This window comes from Lycorma delicatula, chromosome 10, assembly GCF_047948215.1.
Source record: "Lycorma delicatula isolate Av1 chromosome 10, ASM4794821v1, whole genome shotgun sequence".
NCBI classification, from domain to species: Eukaryota; Metazoa; Arthropoda; class Insecta; order Hemiptera; family Fulgoridae; genus Lycorma; species Lycorma delicatula.
The window spans coordinates 25,366,932-25,393,007 of record NC_134464.1 but is presented as its reverse complement, the minus strand read 5'-3'; the positions used below and the strand labels follow the sequence as shown (position 1 = coordinate 25,393,007).

The 26,076-nt window shown below is 30.5% G+C and overlaps 1 protein-coding gene across 1 annotated transcript; it reads left to right on the top strand.

Moving 5' to 3' along the window:
- Window positions 1–10,855: 10,855 nt before the first annotated feature.
- On the top strand, window positions 10,856–24,631 carry LOC142331689 (uncharacterized). Its single transcript, XM_075377721.1, has 4 exons — window positions 10,856–11,179; window positions 18,174–18,610; window positions 21,688–22,423; window positions 24,401–24,631. The coding sequence occupies exons 1-4, from the start codon at window positions 10,856–10,858 to the stop codon at window positions 24,629–24,631; spliced, it is 1,728 nt and encodes a 575-aa protein (XP_075233836.1).
- The last annotated feature ends 1,445 nt before the right edge of the window (window positions 24,632–26,076 follow it).

The window sequence follows — 26,076 nt, the reverse complement described above, 5'->3', positions numbered from 1 at the left end:
CTTACAAATACTGAAATTGTTTTATATTCTAGTTTTCATTTTCAAATTATTTAGTCAAATTTTTAACTTAAAATTTTAAAACTCCATGGCAGAGTGGTAGTGTTTCAGTCTTTCATTCGGGTTAGAATTCCGGTCAAGCATGGTGTTATTACGCTACAAAAAATCTTATTTTCATATCCTAGCTCAAGCTGCAAGCTTGTGTGAGCAATGTCATCAAGCAACAAAAAAAATTTTTAATTTTGGTTAAAAGTTTTACTATTAATTCAGATTTTACAAATTTATGATAATTTTATAGAAAAATTTTCTAGATAAAAAAATAATTGGTAAATGTAAATAAGATGCTCTAAGCCACAAATTTTAACAGTTTTTCAATAAAACCTTGTACAAAAAAAAAGACCTTAAAAGGCCACCTATAATTATAACAACATTTTTTAAATAAAAACCTTACGTCTAAATAATGAAAAAAATTAGATTTTTTACTATTTATGTGATTATAATGGAAAACGATTAATCTGCAAAAGTTCTGTTTCATTTTAAACAAATATATATCTACACCTAATGGCTTGTTATACAATGTAATGTAAACATATTTATACGAAAATAAACATAGCTAATTGAATAAAAAGATGAAAGATGAAAGTATTCATCTGCTTAGAATAATTTCTTTACTGTGGTCGGTATCCCTAGTCTCAAGATAAAACACGACAGTCGCTCTTCTATGGTTTCAAACTTATCGGCCAACTTTGAACGAATGAATTATCAGATTGAGAAATGGAGTAGCATTGTTCATCATCCTGTGTTTTTTAGCACTGGTATTGTTTTCTGATAAATGTGCAATTTACCGCATTTCGCAAGCCAGGAATATAATTTTCTGGGGTATGAAATATTCTTCATTTTTTCGTGAGTGAATATTTTTAAAATTAATTATTTTTTTTTTTGGAAGAGAATGTGAATTTTTATTACTATTTGTAAATGATAAAAAATGGTTATTTTGTCGGCTTCAAAAGAAAATATCATGGAAAGTGTCTGGATACAGAAAGAGGAGACTTCACCTCATCTCGCTCCACACCTCACAACTTATTTTTAAAGGATAATCTAGCTCTAACAACATTAGTACACCATAAATGAAAGATTCATTGTTTCTAGTTGAGATTTTTTTTTTTCATCCAATGTTAACTTTGTCACACAGAATTAACTTATTCAGCTGCCAGTATATATGTTATAAAATATTTATTATATGTTATATTTATTTTATTTAAAATTAAATAAAGCATGTCAAATAATAATTCACAATTATTATAGGTAATAATTAAATACAATAAATTAGTATTTATGCTGTGATCATTCTTAAAATAACTATAATGAATAAAATTATTTATAATTAATATGCAGTTGATTTTATATCTGAAGTTAAAATAATAAGATATTTGGTAATACTCTACAGTTTTGTTTTAAACTAACATTGACATCATATCATACATTCAAGTTATTATTCTTGAATTCTATACAAATAATATTTAGGTAAGAGAAAGTATAATGCATTTAATAATTTATTTGTCAGTTATAAATTTCTGGAAGTTTTATTAGATGGTAAGCTCTCTTGGGATGTTAAAATTAATTTTGTATGCGAAAACTTAAACCATACTGGTTTCCTTTAAAGCTCCTTAATAAAACACCACACATGTATTATTAAACATTTATTATGTTTATAATTGAAGTGTAATGTCCTCTCTTGAGACTTTATGAAAGAATAATTATAATTACAAAACATTACAATTACCAAACATTAAAAGGAAGGTTTTTCCAGCAATTTACTTAAAATACAATTAAAAGACTTTCTTTAACAAAATCAATATCAATCTGTTGATGAATTTTTAAAGAATACTGTTTAAAAAATATAACAATATTGCATCCAATTCAAACTGCAATAATATGTGCTCAAATAATTTTCATCAACTTCTGAATTGCAAATTATTTTTTATATTTTGTACCTTTGTGTTAATTTTTATAAAATGTCGCGTACTAATATTTAAATTAGTTAATATGGACTTCAATCACATCAATTTTTTATATTATACCAAGTTGTGTATTTTGGGATGTTACTGTGATCAATTTTTACCGTGGTTTCCCTTGACCCTCAAGGCAAATGCTGGGACACTTTCTTTTTTTTTGGTGTAGTATAAATACCGGTTTCTTATATGATCTATGTAATGTATCGGTATGTACAGATTAAAATAAAATATTTAATGATTTATTTTATTCTTTTTATCAAAGGTTTATTCATAAATATTTATTGACCTAAAAACAAGATCTTAGAACATTTCTCAATCTGTGTTTTTTTAAAAATATTATCAAAAAATTGGAGTTCGTAAGTTAAACAATTAAAAACTTATATTTAGTTTTGACTGAACAAAGAATATTTTTTACTTGGCTCAAAAAAGAAATTAACAGACAGGATACCTCTTCAATCCTCATTTTCCTAGTAAGCTTCTATGAGATTCTTCTTAACCTTTGGTCGGCTCAGGATCGGGATCTAATGGAGGATATTCCGTTTGATATTTCAAAAAAACAAAATTAATATAGAATTATAAAAAATTTAGTAACTGAACTACCCAAATTCAAAATATAATATAAATACCTTATCTTTAAAGTAAAGACAGTTTTATTGTAAAAAAATTATTCTGAAAACCTTATAAATATTTTTTTATTTATCTTAAACATCCTAATTGTAATTTTCTATATAATTGCCACATGAATTAAGACGTTTATCATAGCGGTACACCATTTTCAATATACCCTCGTCGTATTATTCTGCCGCCAGTGGACAACAACTTGTCCAACATGTGGACATGCATTATCGTGCAGCAGGATGTGCCGTGGGTCAGCCGCTCACGTCGCCGATTTTGAATGGCGCGCCGTAACTTACGTAGAGTTTCGCAGTTGGTTTCTGCATTTTTAGTAGTTCCACGTGGTATGAAATCAATGATTAGTATGCCAAACCGATCCCAAAATACTGTGGTCATCAGTTTGCGTCCAAATGGTTGTGGCTTGACCTTTGTTGGTGTGTAATACGAAATCCATGTTTCATCGCCAGTAACAATCGAATTAAGAAGCTCATTCCTTTTTCTGTGTAGCGCATCAAAAATTCCAAAGCATATCCCATTCGGATTTTTTGTGACGTTCTGTTAAGACGTGCGGCAACATGCACAAATCTTTTTGAAGCCTAAATGGTCATGAACAATGCGAGGGATAACAGCTCTTGAAACATCAGGAAAAAGAAGGGCCAGGTCGAAAATCGTTGAGCGACAATCTTTTCTGATGTCTTCACCGACGCGTTTCAACAAGTCCTCGGTGATTATCGAGGGCCTCCCCGAACGTTCTTCATCATGCACATTAATTCGTTATTTCTAAACCTTTTACACCATTATCGGACATTTCTTTCATTCATTACATTATCACCGTACACAGGAACCAACTGCCTACGAATTTCAGCCGGCTTAACATTTTGCTGGTTTAAAAAATGTATGACTGCACACGTAATAACTCGCACGTAATCAAAGATACTACAACGCGACAACTTACAGACAACAATGCAGTGTGTACATTACTAGAATGACCATGAACGACACAGGTTCACCAACTCTAAGGAGAGAAATTTCCCGGCTGTCTTTAGTTAAGAGATATCCCTCATACATCTTTTGGTTCTTTTCTGTTATACGGGCGCAACTACATTTTTTACATTTGGTGATTTGAAATTATTATTATTAGATGAAAGTGAAGCAGTTATTTTCACGATAAAAATTAAAACATTCGTTAGTTTCACTGTAGTTAATATTTAAGGTTAATTCGATGAGATTAGTGAACGAAGCGAGTGTTAGGTACGTATATTTAATCCACCGAGTTCCAGTCTGGCATAGCATTTTCATACATGCTACAAATCATTCATCTTATCCTCTGAAGCAATATCTAACGGTGGTCTCAGAGATTAAAACAAAAAAAACCACCGAATTGGACTAGTGATGAACTATTCAACGCAAATCAGCTGATTTCGAAGTCGAGAGTTCTAAGGTTCAAGTCCTACTAAAGGCTATTGTTACTTTTATACGGATTTGAATACTTTTTTGGGGGGGACGAAGGTGGAAATGCATTTACGCATGAAGTGCCGGACTCCTGCTGATTGTCTAATCCAACAGACTACCGACTAAAACCACCCCCCTTTGGAGTAACCCTACGCATCCCGGAATCATCCTGAGGCATTACTTTGAAATGTGTAGACCCCCTTACGAACTCACTCATACCAACAACACGTCTCGAATGCTCAGTCATAAAAGTGAAATCACAAAACTAGTAACAAGTTGATGTATCGCGACTTCAATAGCAGTCTGCGACTCAACATGTTTCTATTACCGTCAACCTTATTGATAATTATGGATAAAATCTTGCCTCCATCTCGCTTTTCTTTTTCATGACTGCCCTGATAAACGTGGCCACAACAGTCCAGGACGTCTCACTTCTTAGCATTGTCTCTCCGATACTGTCCAGGGAGATGGGACCCACTTATTGGACTACCTGCAATCTTAGAAGCTCCCATCTAGGGCACACAAAAAATGTGTGCTTGGCAGAATCGACTTCTACCGAGCAATACATGCACTCACGGGTGTCTCTCCTCCCCCTCTCAAACAGATAGGAATTAAAACACCCGTGCCAGCTAAAGGATTTGAATTCTAGATCGTGGATACCGGTGTTCTTTGGTGGTTGGGTTTCAATTAAGAACACATCTCAGGAATGGTCGACGAGACTGTACAAGACTACATTTCATTTACATTCATATATGTCACCCTTATTCATCCTCTGAAGTAATTACCTTATGGAGGTTCTGGAGTCTAAAAAGAAAAAGAGAGAAGTTATGTATGGTTTGGTTATAAAGATATTGTATGAAGTTAGTTCAGTATTAGGAATGGTTAGTTATCTTAACTTAAGTAAGTTATCTTAACTTAAAATTAATATTTACCTTACCCTTCTTTATCAATTTCGTACTTAGTTTAATTATACTAGCCAATTTTATTGCATTAAATAATTTAAATGATTGTAGATATTAGTAAATATTGAGAATTTGTTGCGGGGACCATATAACAGAAAAGCTCCTATCTTTCTTAAAGTTAACTAAGAAGCGTAATATAAAAGCACTTATTTATCCTCTCAATGGTAATTTTAGACATAAGACATGTTTTACAACTGCATAAATTCTTTTTATGATAAGAATTGGATCTTATAGCATATGAAAAAACCAAACTGGCTGGAGATACGAGTCTCTTCATTCATAAAGGTTTGTAGTCTTCCACAATTTTAATATTTAAATCAAAAACATATACATTAATAAGTAAATAATAAATATTCAAATAAAACATTTTTAGTAATAAAGCCACCATAAAGTTTACATCTCAGAGATTCAAAAGATTGTTAAAACGAAAGTACTGCAAATGCATAAAATGTTTAAATTTAATAAAAACCCCAATTATAAGAAGATTAAAATCTCTACATTAGAGTTGATCTTTACTTAAATATAGAAGATTAAGTAACATATTTTTGTTGTCAAAGAAGAAAATGAAGGAAACAAGATTTTTGATGGCAAGATTTCCTAGCTAGAATCTCCTTTACGGGCTTTAAAAAAACTAAAAAAATATTTTTAGTTTTAGAATTTATTTTTCTAAATTTATTTATATTTCATGTTTATTGTTATGAATTTATGAAAAAAACAATACACATATATGGTTAAGTTATCTTTTTAATAATAATTAGATAAATAATGATAATTAAAAGAGATTAATTTCTTTTGTAATCTCTTTTATACTATTTGAAAATGGTCAATTGGTAAAAAAGTTTGTAAATTAAATGTTGTTTTTTTCTTAAGAAAAGTCATTAAACAATGTCATTTATATAATTTAAACAATATAATTCAATAACTAGTAAAGGTATTCTGAAATTATAGTGGTACAAATGAATAAATGTAATGCCCAAAACTTTCACTGCCTCTGAATTAGTCTCGTGAAAAGAAAGCTAGATCGTGCCATCATCGATTTACTGTCTGAACAAAGATAAAGAAACAAATAATACAAAGCATTGATCAGAAAGTCGCCTTCAAAAAAATATTTTTATGGTGACTTAAGAGTACATTCTGACCCCCCTCCCCAGGGAAAGACACCTGCTTTGTGAAGATCCCGGTCGCCATACCACCTCTTCCGTTTCTTGTCCTGATGGGCATTACCGGTGGTCGTATTTTAGACCTTCTAAACCTGATAATACATCACAATCATCAGTTTAGCCTCTGTAAGAATATCGCTGATACAAATGCATCGGCAGACATTTCCATCAATGTATTAGTACAACTTACTATTGCATTCGTATGACCTTTCTCAACCATCTATCACTACTTACAAGCCTCAAATTAACCGATTTGCAGAAGTGCGTTCACTGCGCCTTTCTCTAACACCAAAGGTTTCACACAAAGTCTCTTCCTATATCTAATTTCAATTAGACTATGCACTCAGATCACAACTTGATTAAGTCTTAAACTCCAAAAATACATCATCATACCAAAAAAAACAAGTGTTGATTGCAACAATTACAATTTAATTTTGTCCTACAATTAAATTTACTCAAAGTACACTAACTTAAAAATCCAGAAACAGATTCAGAAATGTAATATGGCTCTAATGAAAACATAAACTATCTCTCTCTGCTATGGTCAGCTTACAGGATCGAGGTCAATGCCACTCTCCCACACAGCTCCAACATAGAGTTCTCCACATATCCGTTCTCATCGTAACAACGAATATCTCAGCTAATCGGGGGATCGATGCTAAAACGCCTGTCTTGGCGAAGTAAGCACTCAGTCACCCAGGTTGCTATTTTGTCTGTACATAAACAGCATCAGAGCACTTAGCCATGCTCCACAGGGCTAAGAATCCTGGTTAGAAAGGAAAGGAAGTAAAGCGGGAAATTATGTTCCAATCGCTTTAGGTTTTCCAGTTAATGTGCAGATCAAAACCAGAAATGATCTTTGTAAGCTCTTTAACTACTTTGGTTCGTTCAGCTTCATATCTTGGGCAGACATGTAAGACATATTGCACATCATCAATGGCCCTACCCTCTGGACATATGCCTGAATTAGTCAAATTAAAATTGGCCAACCTATCTTGAAAAGCATCATGTCCAGAAAGAAACTGTGTAATACGCCGATTGAGGGATATACACATAACTACCTGCATACTTCTCACATCAGGAAAAATACCATTCTTAAAACGGACATCAGACGATTCAGTCCACCTGACCTGCCATAAAGAGAAAACTTGGTTGTTTATCTTTTATACGCCCAGAGGTAAGTTGGTCTACCTTCTTAGCACCATAACATTATTGGCACTCACTCGCAAGGATATCAATGGGCTTAATAGCAGAAATAACAAGGGCTGCCTCTCAAGATGCGGTCTGAGAGGCACCATTGAAAGATAGCAATAGGAGATGGTAGGCTCTCCACGAAATATTCCTATATCATTTATATCTCATTTGATGAGCCCAGACGGATGTAGCATACATCATTGTAGCTTCGTATACACCCCTATATAGAACACAGATGGTTCTGAAATTAAAACCCCAATTTGAGTAAACTGCTCTCCCAACACCAACGAAAACAGAACAAGTCTTTTTGGCAGAATATTGAAAGTGCTTCTTGAATACAAAATTCTCATCAATGATAACACCTAGATACATCTGCAGTGGCACATTTCTAAGAATATCCCATTGTTATCCGTATACAGCTAGTCTGCCCTTAAGCAACATCATTGTAGTTTCTCAGGGCTAAACACCATCTTATGACAAAAATTACACAGCTGGAGTATCTTGCAAGCATGGGCTGCCCTGAATTTGATCTCTTCCCTAGAATCTCCTTTAACCAGTAATTGCCCATCATCTGCATATGCGATGACACAGCATACACTGGGCAACCTCAACCCTATCAAAGAATAGAATTCAACAGTGGTCCTAAAACACTACCTTGCGAACAACCTCTAGAAAGCATTTTTCCTACTTCTGAGATGTCGTCTCAAAGATAACACATTCAGTGTATTCTGCAGCTGAAACAGGACAGACGACCACCACAAGTTATTAAAAGCCCCTGATATATCCAAAAAGATACCTAAGACATACTCAGACTCACTAGAAGAAACAATGTTCATAAGCTTAAGAATAGCATCTTCCATGCCCATGCTGGGCGAAAACCATACTGATCATCCATCAAAAACTTCCTAGAATTCAATCTATCAGTAATATGAAGATAGCATACCTTCTTGAAGAACTTTCTAATAACTGGTAGGGGCGTTAAAGACCTATAAGAGGAGTTCACAGTGGGATCCTTGTCACCACCACTAAACAACAATTTAAGAACATCTTTTCCCCAGCCAGTAAAAAGCATCCTATTAAAATTCTAGCCAAAGTACCAAAACAAATTTCAACGGAACATACAAGGATCTCCATTGTGATTCCATCAAAACCCAGGGCTTTATTCCTACCAGAACTGCAAATTACCTGACACACCTCCAATTTCTACAGATAAATATCAGACGAAAAGCAGCAACTTTCTTTCGAATTTTGATGATACAAGGTTTCATTAGTCACAACATCATCCAACAATAAATCATTCAATAGAATATTTAAATTCTCAGCTTTATTAGAAATAACACTGTACAGAGTCAAGAGAACCGACAAAAAAATATTTTTCTTATGCTTATACCATAGGACTCTATACACAGCACCTCAAGGATCCATATCTCTGGCTTCCTAACAAAGGAAAGCCAAGAATCCCTTTTTGATGTCCTGACCAAATAAAAATATTCAGATCTCTGTTGTCGATAGTTATCTACCAAAACTGCTCAACGTTCAGAATCATTCTCCTGCTGAGCAGTTCTCCACAGACAGGCAATTCTTTCTCGACCCAAACTATAAGGAATTGAATTCTTAATGGCTTCAATGAAAGCCAGAGGATATCTTTCTGCCCGGTCTTCCAATTTAAATATCCAGACTTCGGTTAAGACACGAAGTCTAGTTGAAAGAATGTTAACAAATTTATGTCAGTTTGCCTTCCTGTGCAGGAAGCACCCCTGCTGAATACGGACAATATATTTGTAAGCATCTTGCAGCTTCCTAACCTACTCAAAGATAATTAATCAATGATCACTAGAACAATAATCAACAACAGACCAAGCATCAACCCTACCAGGAATATTCCTACCAACAGTAAGATCATTATTCGTTCCAGCAAACAATATCCTTCTACCATTCCAGCATTTGTTGGTAACACACTGTAAACATTAAAAAATTTATATTGCACAACAAAGCCAACTAATTTACCTCTGTCTGTGACTCCACTATGCAAAACAAAAAACTTAGCATTTACATCAGCATCTAGCAGTATAGGACAGTTACAAACAAGACCAAGAATTCTGTACCACTTTTCTAAATGTTCCACAGTGGGATCTTTATATTGAAAATACAAATTAACAACTGAGAAATCAAGACCATCATAACAAGTTTAGTAGCGATATCATGAGTATCAGAACCAGCCTCAAAAAGATAAAATCCAATGTCCTCCTACACAGAACTGCAGATATACTGTTACTCTCAGCATAAAATTTTTACCATCTATTAAAACCTAGCGGATCGCCCTGTCCAATATATCGATGTTGCTGAAGAATTATATCGAGGGACCTCCTTTCAATATTTTCACCTAACTCGACCTAAGCATATAAGCAACTTGAGAATTAATCTTTCTGAACTTAACCATACATCTCAATAGTTCTCAAATAACAACTACACTCCTTACCATTGACTTAATGCTCGCCATCCTTGCACAACCTTCTGCAATTTACACAAGTTGGAGTTTAAAACCTTTTAGGACACTCTTCACAGTTGTGACTCTCATCACCACAATGTGCACAAAGTTAAACATATTGACAGAATTTTGCCCTACAACCAAGTCTACAACACTTAAAAATCTCTGAATATCAATCTATTCCTTGACTTTACAAGAGGAGAAATCCACAAACAACCTACGCTCAGCAATAAACTTATTAAACAGAGGAGGCCCAACTTCAAATATACCATGATATTTTTGGGTATCATGTCTATAAGTTTTAAACAAAAATGATGCCCTCAGACTTGAATGCTTCATAAAATCTGTGTTTTGCTCCAATATGAAAGACACAATCTTCTCCTTGGACAGGCAACGATCTACAACACAGACAATAACTCCAGGCCTACTTTTATGTTTCTGATTCACCTTGATCCCCAACATTTTACTAATTACAGAGTCTGAAGTGACTCTTAACTGTTTCTTTGTCATCCGCTATGACAACAAGACTTTTCCTAGTATGCTTTATGCTCCTAATTTTCAAATTTGATCTCTTGTCCTGAAGGGCAGTCTGAAAGTCCTATCTAATCTTTTTAATTATTTTTGTGGAGCCCTTCTTCTTGTTTTGTAAGATGACCTTTGGTCCTCACCTAACCTTCTGCTTACCTAAACATCTTGGCATAGCTTTTCCACTATGCCCTACTAGGTTATAAGATACTATTTTTAAAAATAAATAATTTAATGTTTGTAATTGATTTTTTTTCAGCTATAATAATAATAATAATAACAAAAAGAACATAAAACACTATGAGTAGTTTAAGGTGGTTAATAATATTTACTGTAGTTATACAATCTGTATTTACTGCAGAACAATTGTCAGACAATTTCGAAAACGTTGGTCTAGAAATTAATTATTCTTCTAAAATCTTAACATGTTGTTCTGGTAATGACAAAATGGAGACTGTAAAAAGTAATGTTAATTACGAGTATAACTTCAAAAATGTGGATGAGTTATGTGATTCAGTGACAATAAAAAAAGATTGTAATCAAACAAAACGTTATTTCCTAACAATATATAATATAAAATCTGCAGAAATGAGTAATGGCATTAAAACAATAACACATTTTTCTAATGAATATCTTAGTCGGATATCAAAAGCTTATGAAAAGAGAATCTGTGGCAATTATTTAATGCGAGAAAATCAAATTTCAATAGATTATTGTAAAAATATTGTCAAAGAATATAAAATGTATATAGATGATAATCTGCTTTACAAGGTTAGTATATACAAATCTATATACGAGTATATAGATTTAAATTCAGTACTAGATACACATTAACTGATAATAATTTGATTGTTTCAGTATAATTAATTTTTATTGTTAAGCTCTGGTACAATTACAATCATCTAAAGGTTAGCTCAAATTTGTGCATAAAATGAAATTTTGTAATGTATTAAAAAATGCCAAGCCTAACTGGGATTTGAGCTCAGAACTTATGGGTGAAAGACTTGAGGTGATAGTGTTTTACAAAAGAGATCTGCAATATTCTAATATAATAAAACCTGTACGACATATTTTCATTATATTCAATTCAATGGAAACTTCAAATTAAAAACAAAATACTTTTATAGGAACACTGAGATTGTGAAGCTTAAATTCTCAATTTGAATGGCATTAAAAAATGAAAATCGTTATCTTCCATGAAAGGCTTAATTTAATTTACCTCACTAAAAGATTCTGAATTCTGATTCTTGATTTTCAACTTTAAAATGTAAATGATTCTCTTACGTAATGTAATCCAGGATAATTTCAGATTTACAAGTTAATGACGAGTTTAACTTGTCATTAACTTCTAAATTACTTGAAAAGTAATAGTTTGTGAGAAATATATTACTGAAAATAATATAAGTGCTCTGTCTGTAGTGTTAGATGCTCTTACGAAAATTCCATATATTTATATAAAATTTATAAACATAAATAACAAAATAATTTAATTTCTTCTTTTAAATTTGATTTAATTTATTACACAGCACGACTCAATAGATTAGAAGATAAATTGTTATGTATGATATTCAAATAATAAATACATAACAAGTGGTATTTTATATTTTCTTATTTTTAAATTACATCATATTAAATTTGATGTGTGCTTTGAAAGTGAGCTTTAATTGTAACTGGCCTTGTAAACTTTTTATGAATTTTTAATAAATTTGTTTATTAATTTTCTATAGCAGTTTTGAAAAATAATATCGTTCATAATTAGATTAATATGTTAATGAAATAATTTGAACAGCAAATCCATTCTGTTTTATTGATTATTTATATTAAATTTAACTATCTAATCATTTTTGAGTCATGAAATGAATTTTAGTTTTTGAATACAAAAATAAATTTAAATCGTTACAATATTAAGATAAATTTCAAACGATTATATTACCTGTAATTGGATCTTTATTTTCAATCCCAAGTCTGAAAACAGAATTAGAGTTTACACAGTCTGCAATCAAGATTAAGCATATTTTATATATCAAACATTATTACTACTAAGGTTTTTTTGTTTTTCATTAATTTAATGATAACACTGATAGATGAAAAAAACATTTTTTTTCTCAAAGTATGATACCATTTCTTGAATTGCTTTTTTGTGTACGTTACAGTTCTGTAAATACAATTTTTCTATCACTCTTAGTTTTAAAAAAATTAAGGGAAAATATAGTTAAAATATGTAAAACTTATAATTTTGCATGGCCATACCTGTGTTAGAATGATTTCGCTGAAGCTTTTCTTTTATAAATAGCCTGAGGCACATCCTGAATTAATGTTGAACAGTAATCGGCTAGCATATTAGTTTTCCATTTCCATTTATAGCGGCTTTCCATCAGCGAAATGTCTTGGTGGAAACGCTCACCGTGTTTGTCACTTACGTCTCCGAGGTTGTCCGTATTAAAACCCAGATGTGAGTGGAGGAAATGTATTTTCAAAGACATATTGCATCCCCTAGCTCTGTATAAAGTGAGAAGTTGATTAATATCGTGGTAATTTTCGGATTTTTGTTTGCCGAGAAACTTTTCGCAAACATTTTCAAATGAAACGCAAACTGTACTTTCTACATTATTTAACATTGAATTAAATACATCATCTTTGACCAACTCTCTTATTTGAAGACCAACAAATATTCCTTCTGTAATTTTTCCTTCACTTACATTCAGAAATTTCTGCCTGATGTACAAAAATTTGGGACTATCCTTCATCGCTTTTACAAAATTTTTCATTAGTGCTAGCTTGATATGGAGAGGGGTAAAAATATTATTTTGGGTTCAACTAAGGGCTCATGAATAATATTTCTCCCATTTGGAGTTAAATTGACTCGTTTCTTTGACTCTTTGGTAACATAATGTTTATCCCTAGTTCGGCAGTCCCATTCGCAAAGAAAACACATGTACATAGTATAGCCTAACTGAAAGCCTAACAAAATAGCTGAAAATTTTAAATCACCAAATATGTCCCAGCTATGTTTTTTATTATTTTTTTTTTTAAGAACATCTTTTATCAGATTGTATGTCTCTGTCAAATTAGTACCATAAACGATTGGTATCGAAAGATATTTGTTACCGTTGTGTAGTAGAACCACTTTTAAACTATATTTGGACGAATCTATGAAAAGGCGACAGTCCTCAGGTTTATGAACTTATCCTAAGTAAAACATAAGCCCATCAATATTTGTGCAATAAACCAAATTATTTTCATCAATAACGTACTGAGAAAGTTCTTTATGTCATCTTCGAAAGTGCGAAATTTTTGTATTTTTTTGAAGTAAATTCCAGCCTTACAGTCTTGATCCTAACAGTTCAGCTTGATTTTTTGATAAATTAAAAAACTAACCAAGTCATTTAATTCACCTTGTGGTATAAGATGTGGCTTATTGGAAGATAATTCAAAAACAAAATTATTGTTGTCTTCTTCAGTACTACTTGATTCTTCATCGCTGCTTTCGAAACATACATTCACGGGTGGCTCAGGAAGTGAAATAATTTCACTGTGAGGTACAGGCCTGATTGCAGATTGCAATGAAGTATATTTTAAAGCATGTTTAGATTTTTTAGAAATTCCAGACACACTTGTTAAACAAAAGTAACAATCATCATCCTTTGCTTCACGCCAAACCATAGGTACACCAAATGGCAAAGCTTTCCATGTACCTTTCAGCCATCTAAATGATGAGCCACGTTTTATCCTGATCAGTAATTTTACACTGAAAGTACAAATGATATGCTTTTTAATTAAAGATGTAATGTTTTTTCTCTTTGATTTTACGATAAACTCACCACATACATAACAAAAGGCAACCACATCATTTACACAGTTTCGAGGCATTATGACACTGCACTGTTACTTAAGACAGTAATAACACTGAACAAAATTAATTCATTCCTAAATCCAGTGCTTAATACAAAAAACACTGCTATGTTTTCAGCTACATGTTTTGACCTGCACAGACATGATTAATCTTATCCATGAAGGTTCACTCTTCATTATTAGATATGATGTTATAATATATGGTGACTCTGATATGATTTAATTCTTTGTCTAGTATTGTTTATTTATAGCTTACAAATTATGTTAACAAAGTTAAGCAATAAAAAATGAGCTAACAAAATACAAAATAGGAGCTTAAAATTCTAACTATTCATTAAAAAATGAAAAAAATCCTTTAATTAAAATTAAAAAAATTTTCAAAAATGGTGGGTGATATAGACTGAGTTCATATTCATTTTCAGCATCAAAAAAACAGATTAAAATCATGTATCGCATGTTGAGGAAACAAAAATTATGTTTATCAGTGTAATTCAAACTCAAGACTATTGTCAAAATTTAAATATGGTGTGATTTAAACTCGAACTGTTCCCTACAATGTTTATAGATAGAACGAACTCCTTGCTTTGTTTATGGATAGTTATAGTGTAGTATTTTATCATTTGTCTCAAGAAAAAACCTTATTAATTTTGAAGTCATATGTGAGAGTATGCAATGTAAACTGATCTATGGCCCTTTTGAGGATAATGTTCAAAATTGTTTATATTTTACATGAAGTATAGGTTGAGTTAACCTCCACTGAGTTGAATCAATGCATTTAATGTTGATTATGAAGAACTGAGACACATTAATCTGTTATTTTAAGCTATCTGTCTCAGTCTTTCTTATAGTTGTTGCACATAAAGCATCTGGGATGCTTATAAAGCTATCAGATTTGCTCTCTCTGAGATTATTGATGTTTGTTATACGATTAGGCTCTGTGATAAAGAGCAAATGGGCTATGTGTAGGGCCGAATATCACCTGAACTTTTGTGAGATTGACACTCTTGTTTTGAGAACTATTACACTTAAAATCAAATCGCTCATGGAGTGAGAGTACCCTTTACGCAGGAAAGTAAAATATGTGGTTGGGAGGTGTAATGGATGGAATTTGGTTTCAAGAAGATCACTTGTATCTTATCAAAAGAGTTCATTTCTTTATTTCATTTTTACAATTCATAGTTCTGCCAGACTAGTCTGATGGCAGAACAATTTTAATATTTACAAATACAAGAATTTACAAAATATTTATCATAATTTTCAGTTTACAAAAGAAGAGATTACAATTGATTAAGAATTAAATAAATATAAAGTTTTATAAAAGAAGAATTAAAAACTGAACAAAATGTTAAATAACAAAAACAAAGCAAAGTTATGAATTAAATCAATTTAGAATTAATGAGATAGCTGTCTTTGAAATCAGTTACTAGATGATTAAGGACATAGCTAGAATAAAATAAAATACTCTCATGTTTGAACAAGCATGCACACACATGTGAAAACACACACATATATATATATATATATATATATATATATATATATAAACATTATAAGCACTTAAAATTTATTAATGCTCTAAAGAAAAAATTAAAGCAAAAGTAACATCTTCCTGAAAAGTCACTGCACTTAAATGGAATTTTGATTCTATGCACCTTAACTGTTTCAAAGTAAGTTTATTTTAAAACATGTTCAGTGAGCCTAATTCTTAAATTATAGTAAAATATTTGTTTGAGATGTAAAGTATGGAGAAAACTGTCCACTTCATTAAATAAGTGTGGTATTAAATATTTTCTTAACAATTTAACTAAATTACTAGTATCCTACTGTAATAATATTTCAGCTTCTTCTATGTTTTTGTGGGAAGTTATAAGTAGTTTATAAAAATAAACTAAATTTTGTGCTGTTTTAGAACTGGGGAAGGTGTTTGAATAAGTGGAATAAAATAAAATATTTGTAATTTTGTTAAAATGTAGGTAAAGAGGATTCTGTACAAAAACAGGTTGCAATGATAAGGGTAAAAAATGAAGAAAGGCAGATTCTGATTCACGAAAGAGTAAGACAAGGATGTATTCTTTTACATTGCCATTAAATATGAACGACTATATAGAAAAAGCAGTATGGAAATTTAATTAAAAATTTGAGTGTGGAGTTATTATTCAAAGATAAATATGTAAGACTGTCAGATGATATAGTTCTTTTATTAAAATCCAAAAATAGAGTTAGAAGGGCATTAGATTAAATTAATTTTACAATGGTATGGATTCTCTCCTATGAAAGAAATTCAAAATAAATAAGGATAATGTGAAGTGTATGAAATATCACAGAAAGGAGTGTATTAAAGAATTAAACATTAAAACAGGCAATAATATATATAAAAATTTACTGACTTTTGTTGTGCAGGTAGAAAAATTGTGATGGATACACAGAATACTGAAGTGGGCAAAAGCAGACGTGGAAGAAGAGCTTTGTCCTTGTATCAAATTAGCGTATAAGAATTAGAAAGATATTCTTAAAAAGTTTTGCAGGAATTGCTGTGCTTTATGATAGCAAATCATCTGAAAAGTAGCAAAAGTAAGATAAAGAACAGAGACCTAGGAAATATGATTTTATAGGGAGATGTTGAATAGGATGGGTAATTAAATATGAAATGAAGATTTCTTAAGAGGAATAGAAGAGAAAGGAAATTTGTAGCAAAGAACTAAGTCAGTAGGCTGTTTTGATTTCTTTAATTTATTGAAAGCAGATTTAAGAGATGAAAGAAAGTTGCAGGAGTTAACTAGTAAAGTAACTGCAGAATAAGACATACATACAACCTTTAAATTTTATCCTAATGTAATGAATTTGGTAAAAAATAATGTGACTACTTAAGTGCAAATGAAAGCCATTCAACTCAAGCAGTTTGAAGCAGTGATGGCTGAACTCCCATTAATCATTACCTTAAAAATTACTTCTTTGGTTTGCCATCAGGCAGCCTGAGAAGAGAAAGGGTTGAAGCAACTTGTGCATCTACTTCTTTGTAAGATTTTAATTTCTCACTCTCTATTCTGCATCTTATTCTCTACCTGTAATGAGTTTTGGGTATACCCATCGGTGGCACACAGGCTTGAACGTGCAAGTGCGTTTTCTTTCATAGCTGCTGGCTGCAGTGATGGGAGGCTCCTGATTCGCAACCTGAATAACTATCATGCTGACACTTATTGTCTTGCTTCAAACCGCAGTATATTATTGGCAAAATATTAAGCCTACAAACTGACTGCTTCACAATAGCATAATATAAAACCTGTGTTTGGTTTTTTTTTTTATTTCTCTGTTCCATCAAGTCTCTTATGACCTACAAAATCCATTCTGTATTCCTTAATTCCCTACAAACGAAAAAATATTACATAAATGTTCTTCTACATGCATAATACTTTCTAAAATTTATATATGGTATAGATACTGACAAATAACTAAATATTCTGTAATATTATAATTCAAAGAATTTTGATGGCGATGTGTTATTATAGCATTTCTTTCTACTTGATGGAAGATAGAAAATTCTTCACTCAACAATTTGGATAACTAGGGATCTCCATGGAGTGGATAACCATCCCTAACTGAGAGAACTTTCTTTTTAGGTCAACATGTGTAAATGATAAAGCTAAAAATAAGTTAGTATATGTGTTTTATTTTTAATAGTATTTTTTCATAAATGTGTTTTTATAATACTCAACATGTGACCTTACACTGGGAAAATGCAATAGTAGTTAACTGCTAAAAATCATTATTTACTATTAATAAATAATGATTTTTAAAACTTCAAAATTTAATTTTTTGAAGAAAAATTACATAGAATTTGTTGCATCTACATAGAATTAAAAAAATATATAAAATTAATCACTGTAAATAAATTAAGTTCTTCACTTTGTTTCAGTTCATAGATATTTGTCTTATCAGATTCAAAGATTCAGAAAATAATTGCAAATGTTTAATAAAATTATTTATAAAAAGTAATTGGAATCCTACAGATTTCTTTGAGCTAACAACAAAGGTCATAGATGGTGACAGCAAAATTGATCCATTTACATTTCTATTTAGAATAATTATAGTGTTACACTCCGATCTAAAGTTATCAGAGGTTGAAGAATATGCCAAAAAATATTCTCTAAGTTTAAAAGAATTAATAAAAAAATATCCTTCTAAAGATTTTCTTAACAATCTAAAATTTTATATAACCTACACAGAAGTAGAACCAGCTCTTCCAAGACCTTACTATCTTCTATCAATCAATGGAAAACGTTACAAGTACTACTGTAATAACAAACATGTTTGCTGTGATCTTGATTCTCTCTATGCGATGTCAGCAAATGGGTATGTAGGAATATGTTTATGGATAATTGTATATAATTTAAAAATGATCAACAAGAATTATATTATTCACGTCAGCTGTAGGAGTCCCTACAACATTTTTTTATTCACTAATCATTTTTTAACCTATTCCTAGTCCAGAAATTGAAGATAAAGATATAAAACACTGGTAAGCAACCACCAGCAAAACCCTTTTCTACAGGCACTAATATAACAGTCATAGTTTACATGCCTACTAATTTTAATCTCCCAACAGATTATGGGTTGTTGGTTAGATGAACGTTTACAGACTGAATAGATATTATAAGATATCTTTTGGATAGAATATTTCTCCTCTACTGATAAATTACCCTTTCTTACATTCACTTTTTCAATATCTTTGATCCTTGATTTTTAAACACACAGTTTTAATAGTATTATTATTATTTAAAATATCCAGCTATAATGTATAAAGTGTATTTTTGAAATAATTTAAATTGACTTTTTTTCAAAAAGATCTCTAGAGTGCCTTTATTGACTATAATGCATTATAATGTTGTATCAATTATGGTATTAGAAACCGCTTTATTTTGTATGATGCACTGGTTAGATTATGAAATATTGTTTATTTATAATATGACTGTTAATTAATTGACTTATTAATGCAGTAATTTATTAAAATGGCAATTGTTCATGTTGAAGTGAATGAAGGCATGATAAAGAAAAAAATAATCAAACTCAGAAAAAATATATGTACATTTACGAAATAAATATAGTAATCTCATCCCACTTAACAAAACGATTTAGGAAATCACTAGAAACAACAAAATCAATAAATAAATATAATTCTAAAAAAATAGTTTTTTGACAAGTATTCTATACACTTTGGTAGAACTACAGTAGTTTTTTTAAAAATGGATTTTTTTTCCTGTAGCTCTGTTTTTTATAGGAAATAAAATTTAATGAGAAAACAGTCATTCACCATTACTTTAATCACCAGTAAGTACTATTTAATCCTTGTTTTCATTTTTCACTTATAGTTTGGGCCTACAAAATACATACAGACATTTATGTAAATAGATACAGACATTTTTTATATTTTGTGGATAAGTATTATCTAATGTATTTATAAACATATAAATATATGAAAAATTCAAATCATTGGATCCTCATGAATAACAAATATCAAAGAAATACTCTTATCTCCATTCCTTTTTTTTTGTAAAACAGTGGCATTTTTTCAATTGTACCCAACACCCTAATATCAGTGAACTGTTTATAACAATTTGCCCTGCTGATAAAAACATTTATTGGTCTACTAAAATAAATTATTATTCAAGAGCATGGAAGAATTTCAACAGTACAGAATTTTTTTTGTCAAAAAATATATTTTAATTTCATGATCCCTTTGATATTTGTAAAAATGTTTAATTATTTGAGTTATTAACCTGTTAGTCGATTTGTTTGATGTATTAAATATGATAGAGACACCCCCTGAAATTGCAATTTGAAAACTAATGAATGGATCATTAATCAAAAATATATATTTTTTTTTCAGTTACACACATACACTGATTTGAGTAATATTATAAGTGAAGTGTGTGTGTAAATAATTTATTAAACTGCAATATACCGTGCGTTACGGACCGATTCGCCGAACTTCAGGAACTGATTCAAGACATCAAAATGAGCAAAAACGTTCATATCGATATAAGTTCTATTTTTGTTTTTCTTCCGGACGCCATTTTGTGATTTTTAAAATTATTTCTCAGAAAGGGGTAAACCTACTTAAATGAAAATTGGCAGATTTAAGACTAGTGTCTTGTTCTACAAAATAAGAAATTTTGAAAACGTCACCTTTCAAATGGCGGCTATTTTAATTTTTTACTCTTCAATATCTTTGTAATTATTTATTTGATCAAATTTTTACATTTACAAAATTTATTAAGCATTTTATTATGAACAAAATGATACTTCATTTGTAGAAATCCATTGACAAACAATCGAGTTACTGGAGACAATTAACCCGGAAATACATTTGCGCACTATAATGCAAGGTGATAATTTTTATTATTATTACCGTAATTTATTTTTACTAATTTACTATTATTATTTATTATTAATAATTTTTATTAGTGGAGAGAATAAAAACAGGAACAAATTATCAGCTTGCATTACGTTGCGCAAAAGGACTGACGGGTTAATTGTGTGCAATAACTCGTTTGTTTATCCACGGATTTTAACAAATGAGGTGTCATTTTGTTCAAAATAAAGCGCTTAATAAATTTTGAAAAAGTAAAAATTTGATCAAATAAATAATTACAAAGTATAGTAAAAAATTAAAATAGTCGCCATTTTTAAATTATTGAAGGTTTTTTTTAATTTTTGTTTTATTTTTTATTTTGTGGAAAAAGACACTAGTCTTAGATTTGCCAAATTTAATTAAAGTAGTTTACCCATTCCTGAGAAATAACTTTTTTGTAGAAAGTCACAAAATGGTGTCCAGAAGGAAAACAAAGCAAAATAGAATTTACATCGATATAAAATTTTTACTCTTTTTGGTGTCCTGAATCAGTTCCTGAAGTTTGGCGAATATATCCCGGAGCATTCTGTGTAACTATATATTTCAGTTTTAATACTCTTAATTAACTGATTAATTATTATTTGCCTTGTGACCACTTTCATGGTGACCGCAATTTCATCTGTCAGTTACTAACACCCGTAACATAAAGAACATTTTTAAATTATAGAGTGATACTGGATGTAATTTCAGATAAATTTTAATTGAGATTTTACTGAAAGTATAACCACCATTGCTATAATTTATATAAATGTTTGATTTTTTATGGAATAAATAAAGATCCACGTCATTAAATAATTCATTGATCAAATTATTTCTCCATGAAAGCATTAATGGGAAAAAGTATTAAGCAGCACATAGTGAACATTTCATATTATATACACATGCCCCAATACTGCATAATTAGAGATTGTTTTAAGTTATTGTAATGGTGATATTCATTGTAATATCTAAAAAACCTTAAAACTATGAATGAGAAACTATCAGTTATATTATACAAGATCACCTGTTTTTTTTACAGAAATTGTTTTAACAACGAGAATATATTAATAATCGCTTTTAATGTTTTTTGTACTAATAAACTTCAGTGGAAAGATGATATAATAAAATACTTGTTAGAAACGGCTAAATGTAGTGAAACTACCAAATTTGAGACTATTCTGATTCGTGCTTTACAGATAAATGAAATAATGAGAAATATTATGTCTTTAATTGTCAAAAACAAATATCAAACATTGCATACACTTTCTGCAGAGGAACAAGCAAAATACATGAATGTTGAAGAAAATAAACAAATAAAATCTATCATTGATTTAAATCCTAAATTAGATTCAGAAATATTTGAGAGTTTAAATAACTTAGTATATCATTCTGAATGCATTAGTATAAGTTTTTATCAGATAATAATTAAGAATGTAGATGATGATGATTATAATAAAAGAAAAGAATTGAAAAATAAAATTGACGACTTTGTAGAAGTATTAAAACATATCAAAGATCCTGAATTATGCACATATTTTGAATTTACTGAATATTTGGAGAAAATTTACAAACCAGATCCATCAAATAAACAAGAAAATGAAGATTGGAGAACAGCAATAAATCAAATTGTCTTACACTGGGGCCATGTTAGAGTGATGACTGATTTTTTGAAAAAATCACTAGAAACATATAGTTTATCTTTATCTGACATTGGAAACCTGCTATCAACTGTAACCAAGAATGAAGAGGTTTTAGATGACTCTTCTAAGAATGATGTAAGTATGAAAACCTTTAATTCAGTATTGCTTAAGTTATCAATAAGTATATTGAAAAAACCATTCAAAACAGATTTTCAATTTGATATTTTATATTTAATTAACATCTAAATGATTCATTTTCTAATATTTTTTGTTGTAAATTTTCACCAGACAATGGTTTAGTTCTTCTTCTTTTGATCCCTAGCTAGCATTTGGATCGACTTATAAGCCCGTATGCTGCTGTGGCTGTCAATGGGTGTCTTATTTCACTAATAAGATGCTTCCATGCATGGCCATTGTCCTGGCCTCATTATCGTTTAGCCTATGTTTTTTATATCATCTTTATCTGCTTGATCCACGTTTTCTTTAGAGCTGTTCGTTGGACTCTCCAATGGGTGGGTCATTCATCTCAGAGGAGTTTGTATGGTAATCGGTCTTCATTCATTCTGCAGACATAACCAAATCATCGTAGTCTTTGTTTTTGAATCTGTTCCTTGATTGCTGGCTGCTGTTCGCAGCAATAGCGGATATCCTCATTTTGGATGTGATTGCGAAGTGAGACTGATGATCCGACATAGGTACCACATTTGGAACACTTCAAGTTTACTCAGGTCTGATTTAAGTAGTGTCCATGTTTCTGTTCCGTACAATAAAATTGGCAGGATCAGGGTTTGGAAAAGATGAATTTTGGTCTTCAGCATGATGTTGCTATGTTTCCACAACCACTAGTTCAGGAAAGTAAATGTTGTGATTGCTTGATCATAAATGTTGGATTTCTGCCATAACTGCTACTTTCTTCTCCTCGACCAGTGAGCCCAAATATTTGAATTCTCTTGCACTTGTTCAATTTGCACACCATCCTGTTGGACAATGGCATGAACTGGATGGTGTGCAAATGGTTTAGTTAATATATTGTTTTCTATAAACCAAAAACTGTAAATAACAGAGGTTGTGACTTTTAAAAATATGTGATTATTAACATTTTGCGTTTATTATAGTTTTAATTTTCTGATCATAACAAATAATTAAGGATTAAGATTATGAGCATAATTTGAATGTAAAATTTAGTAGTGGTTCCTTGGTTAACTCGTTCATATTGAAAGTCTGATTAATCAACTTTTTAATTTTAATGAAGTGAAAAAAATAAACCATACTTAAGTCAGATCCAATTGGTTATAATTTCAAACATGAAAATAATTCCCAAACAACTGTTTTTTTTTAATGAATAAAATTTACAATTAGAGAATTAAAAATGACCATCAATATCTGTCATGGAATTGTAGCAATCTCAGCCTTTCATCCATGGTCCCAGGTTTGAATCCCAGTCAGGCATGTGATTTTTCATTTGCTACAAAATTCCACTTCCATTTTCCCACCTACAAACTACTCTGTAAATTTTTGTGGTGAAATAATTCATCAAGCAAGAGAAAACAACAAAGAAAAAATTAATATTTTTAAACATTTTTTATTAAAAAACATGCAGTGGTTTTATACATTAATTGTGATTCAATTAATTATTTAAACTGATTGGGAATTGAATGATCGTTTTTACTGTTGACCTTTTTGAAATAAATCATTAAATGGATAAATTAAAAAAAAATAATCAATGAAATGATGAAATACAATATACACAAGGTGTTTTACTGTAAATGATGTAAGCTAAAATGAAAAAGGTTAATTTTATTAAGTATTTAAAAAATATTAACAAATAAAATATTATAATGTTTGAGGGATTTATTAAATAGAATAATTTACACTTGGTTATATCAAAGTGAAAAATGATGCTCGTCAAAGAAACTGAGAGCCATTTCTCATCAAAGTAAAGAATAAACCTTCACAAATGTAACAGTGTAGTATATGAATTTAACAAAGAAAACAACGAATACTTAATATCACAAGTTAATTATTAGAGCTCTCCTTGACTTTAAGTGTTCTTTTTCTATTATCATGTATTAGTTGTACAACCAATATAAAATATCAATATTCTACTTTCAGGTTTTACATCTAGAACATATTTACACATCATTTAATATTAAGAAAATTTGGAGACAGCTCGTAGTATGGAATTTTAATAATGAACAGCATGAAACATTCCAGCAGTGTTTTGACAACAGACATGTTACTACAGCAGAATTAAATAAAGAGGTTTTGGAATTACATTTGTCAATACGTATAATTTATAATAATTATTGCAGTAAATCTACTTCAGTCCATGCTCCTTACTGAATAGCAGTCTATTTACCAGTTTTAAATGAAGGAATTATATTAATTTCTCATTTCCCTTTTCCATAGAGAAAACTCCTTGATATTTAACTGCCATTGTACACTTGAGAAGAATAAAAGCTAGGCACTACCTCATTGGACTAAGTTTAGGACACCTTTACCAATGACCAATTTTTATATTGGTATAAATATTGGAACTGGAAGTCAAATTGATATTGATACTGATTTATACATAAATAAATCAATCACAATCATTCCAAACAGAGGAAATCAGTATTTGTTTTTGCTGTGAGCAGCAATATTACATTCTCTATGTTTTCAGATTAATGTGAGGTACATTCTTTGTTTATTTAGTAACTGGCATGTAAAGTTTTGTGGATATTTATTCATTTTGTTACAAAAACATTTTAAAGAGAATTTACTTATTAGGAGAAGCAGGTAACAGTTATTTTGATGAACACTTCAGAACCTCCTTGCAAAATATGATTTTTGGCAACAAATAAGGAGTTTAAACACATTATTACTTGCTTAGATATTAATCAAATATATGAAGAATTGAGGAGATGTATCTTATAAATATATATATATATTTATAAATGTATGTTTGTTTGTCCTGTATGCATAACTATGCCATTCATTCAATTGCGATGATTTGGAGTTGTTGTAGAGGCACGTCCGCAAAGGTTTTAGAATTAGTTTGAACCCGCTCGGTGGCACTGAGGTTCAGATATTTCGAAAAATTGTATTTGTAATCCGATTTGGCTCATATTCATAATATGTGTTTCTTATGTGGAAAAAAATACCTCTGCAAAAAGTGGACCCACTAGATGGCACTGGGATTGAGATGTTTGGAAAAATAGTATTTATGGTCCGATTTGGGTCATATTCAGAATATATATTAATATATTATATAAATATTAACATATTAATATATATAAACAAATTTTTTTCAAAAACTACTCACTAGGTGGCACCGGTGTTGAGATATTTATGAAATAAACAAATACACATACAGAGTTCTTCTTTTATATATATAAAAGGCAATGTTCATATATGTGTCCACTGTACACTAAAAAATTACTGGACTGATTTATACACGGGAAAAAAGGTAGAGAGGGAAAAAGAGGAAAGATAAAATAGAAGGGGAAAGGGTAAAGGAGGCATGGAAAAGTGGAAAGAGGAGAAAGGGAAAATTGAAAAAGGAAATGGGGAAAGGAAAAGGGAAAAGGAGGAAATTGGGATAGAATTAGGGAACAGGGAAACAGAGAAATAGGGAAAAAGAGAAGTAGGGTAAAAGTGAAAAGTTAAATTTTGTGAAGTTCCGTAATGTTCAGTTTTTAATGTTTTATCAAATTTTCAATTGTGTTAATTTAAGCTATATATGTGTTCTCAAATCAAAAAAAAAATTATATATATATACTCAAATCTAGTAATAGCAAGCATAGCCG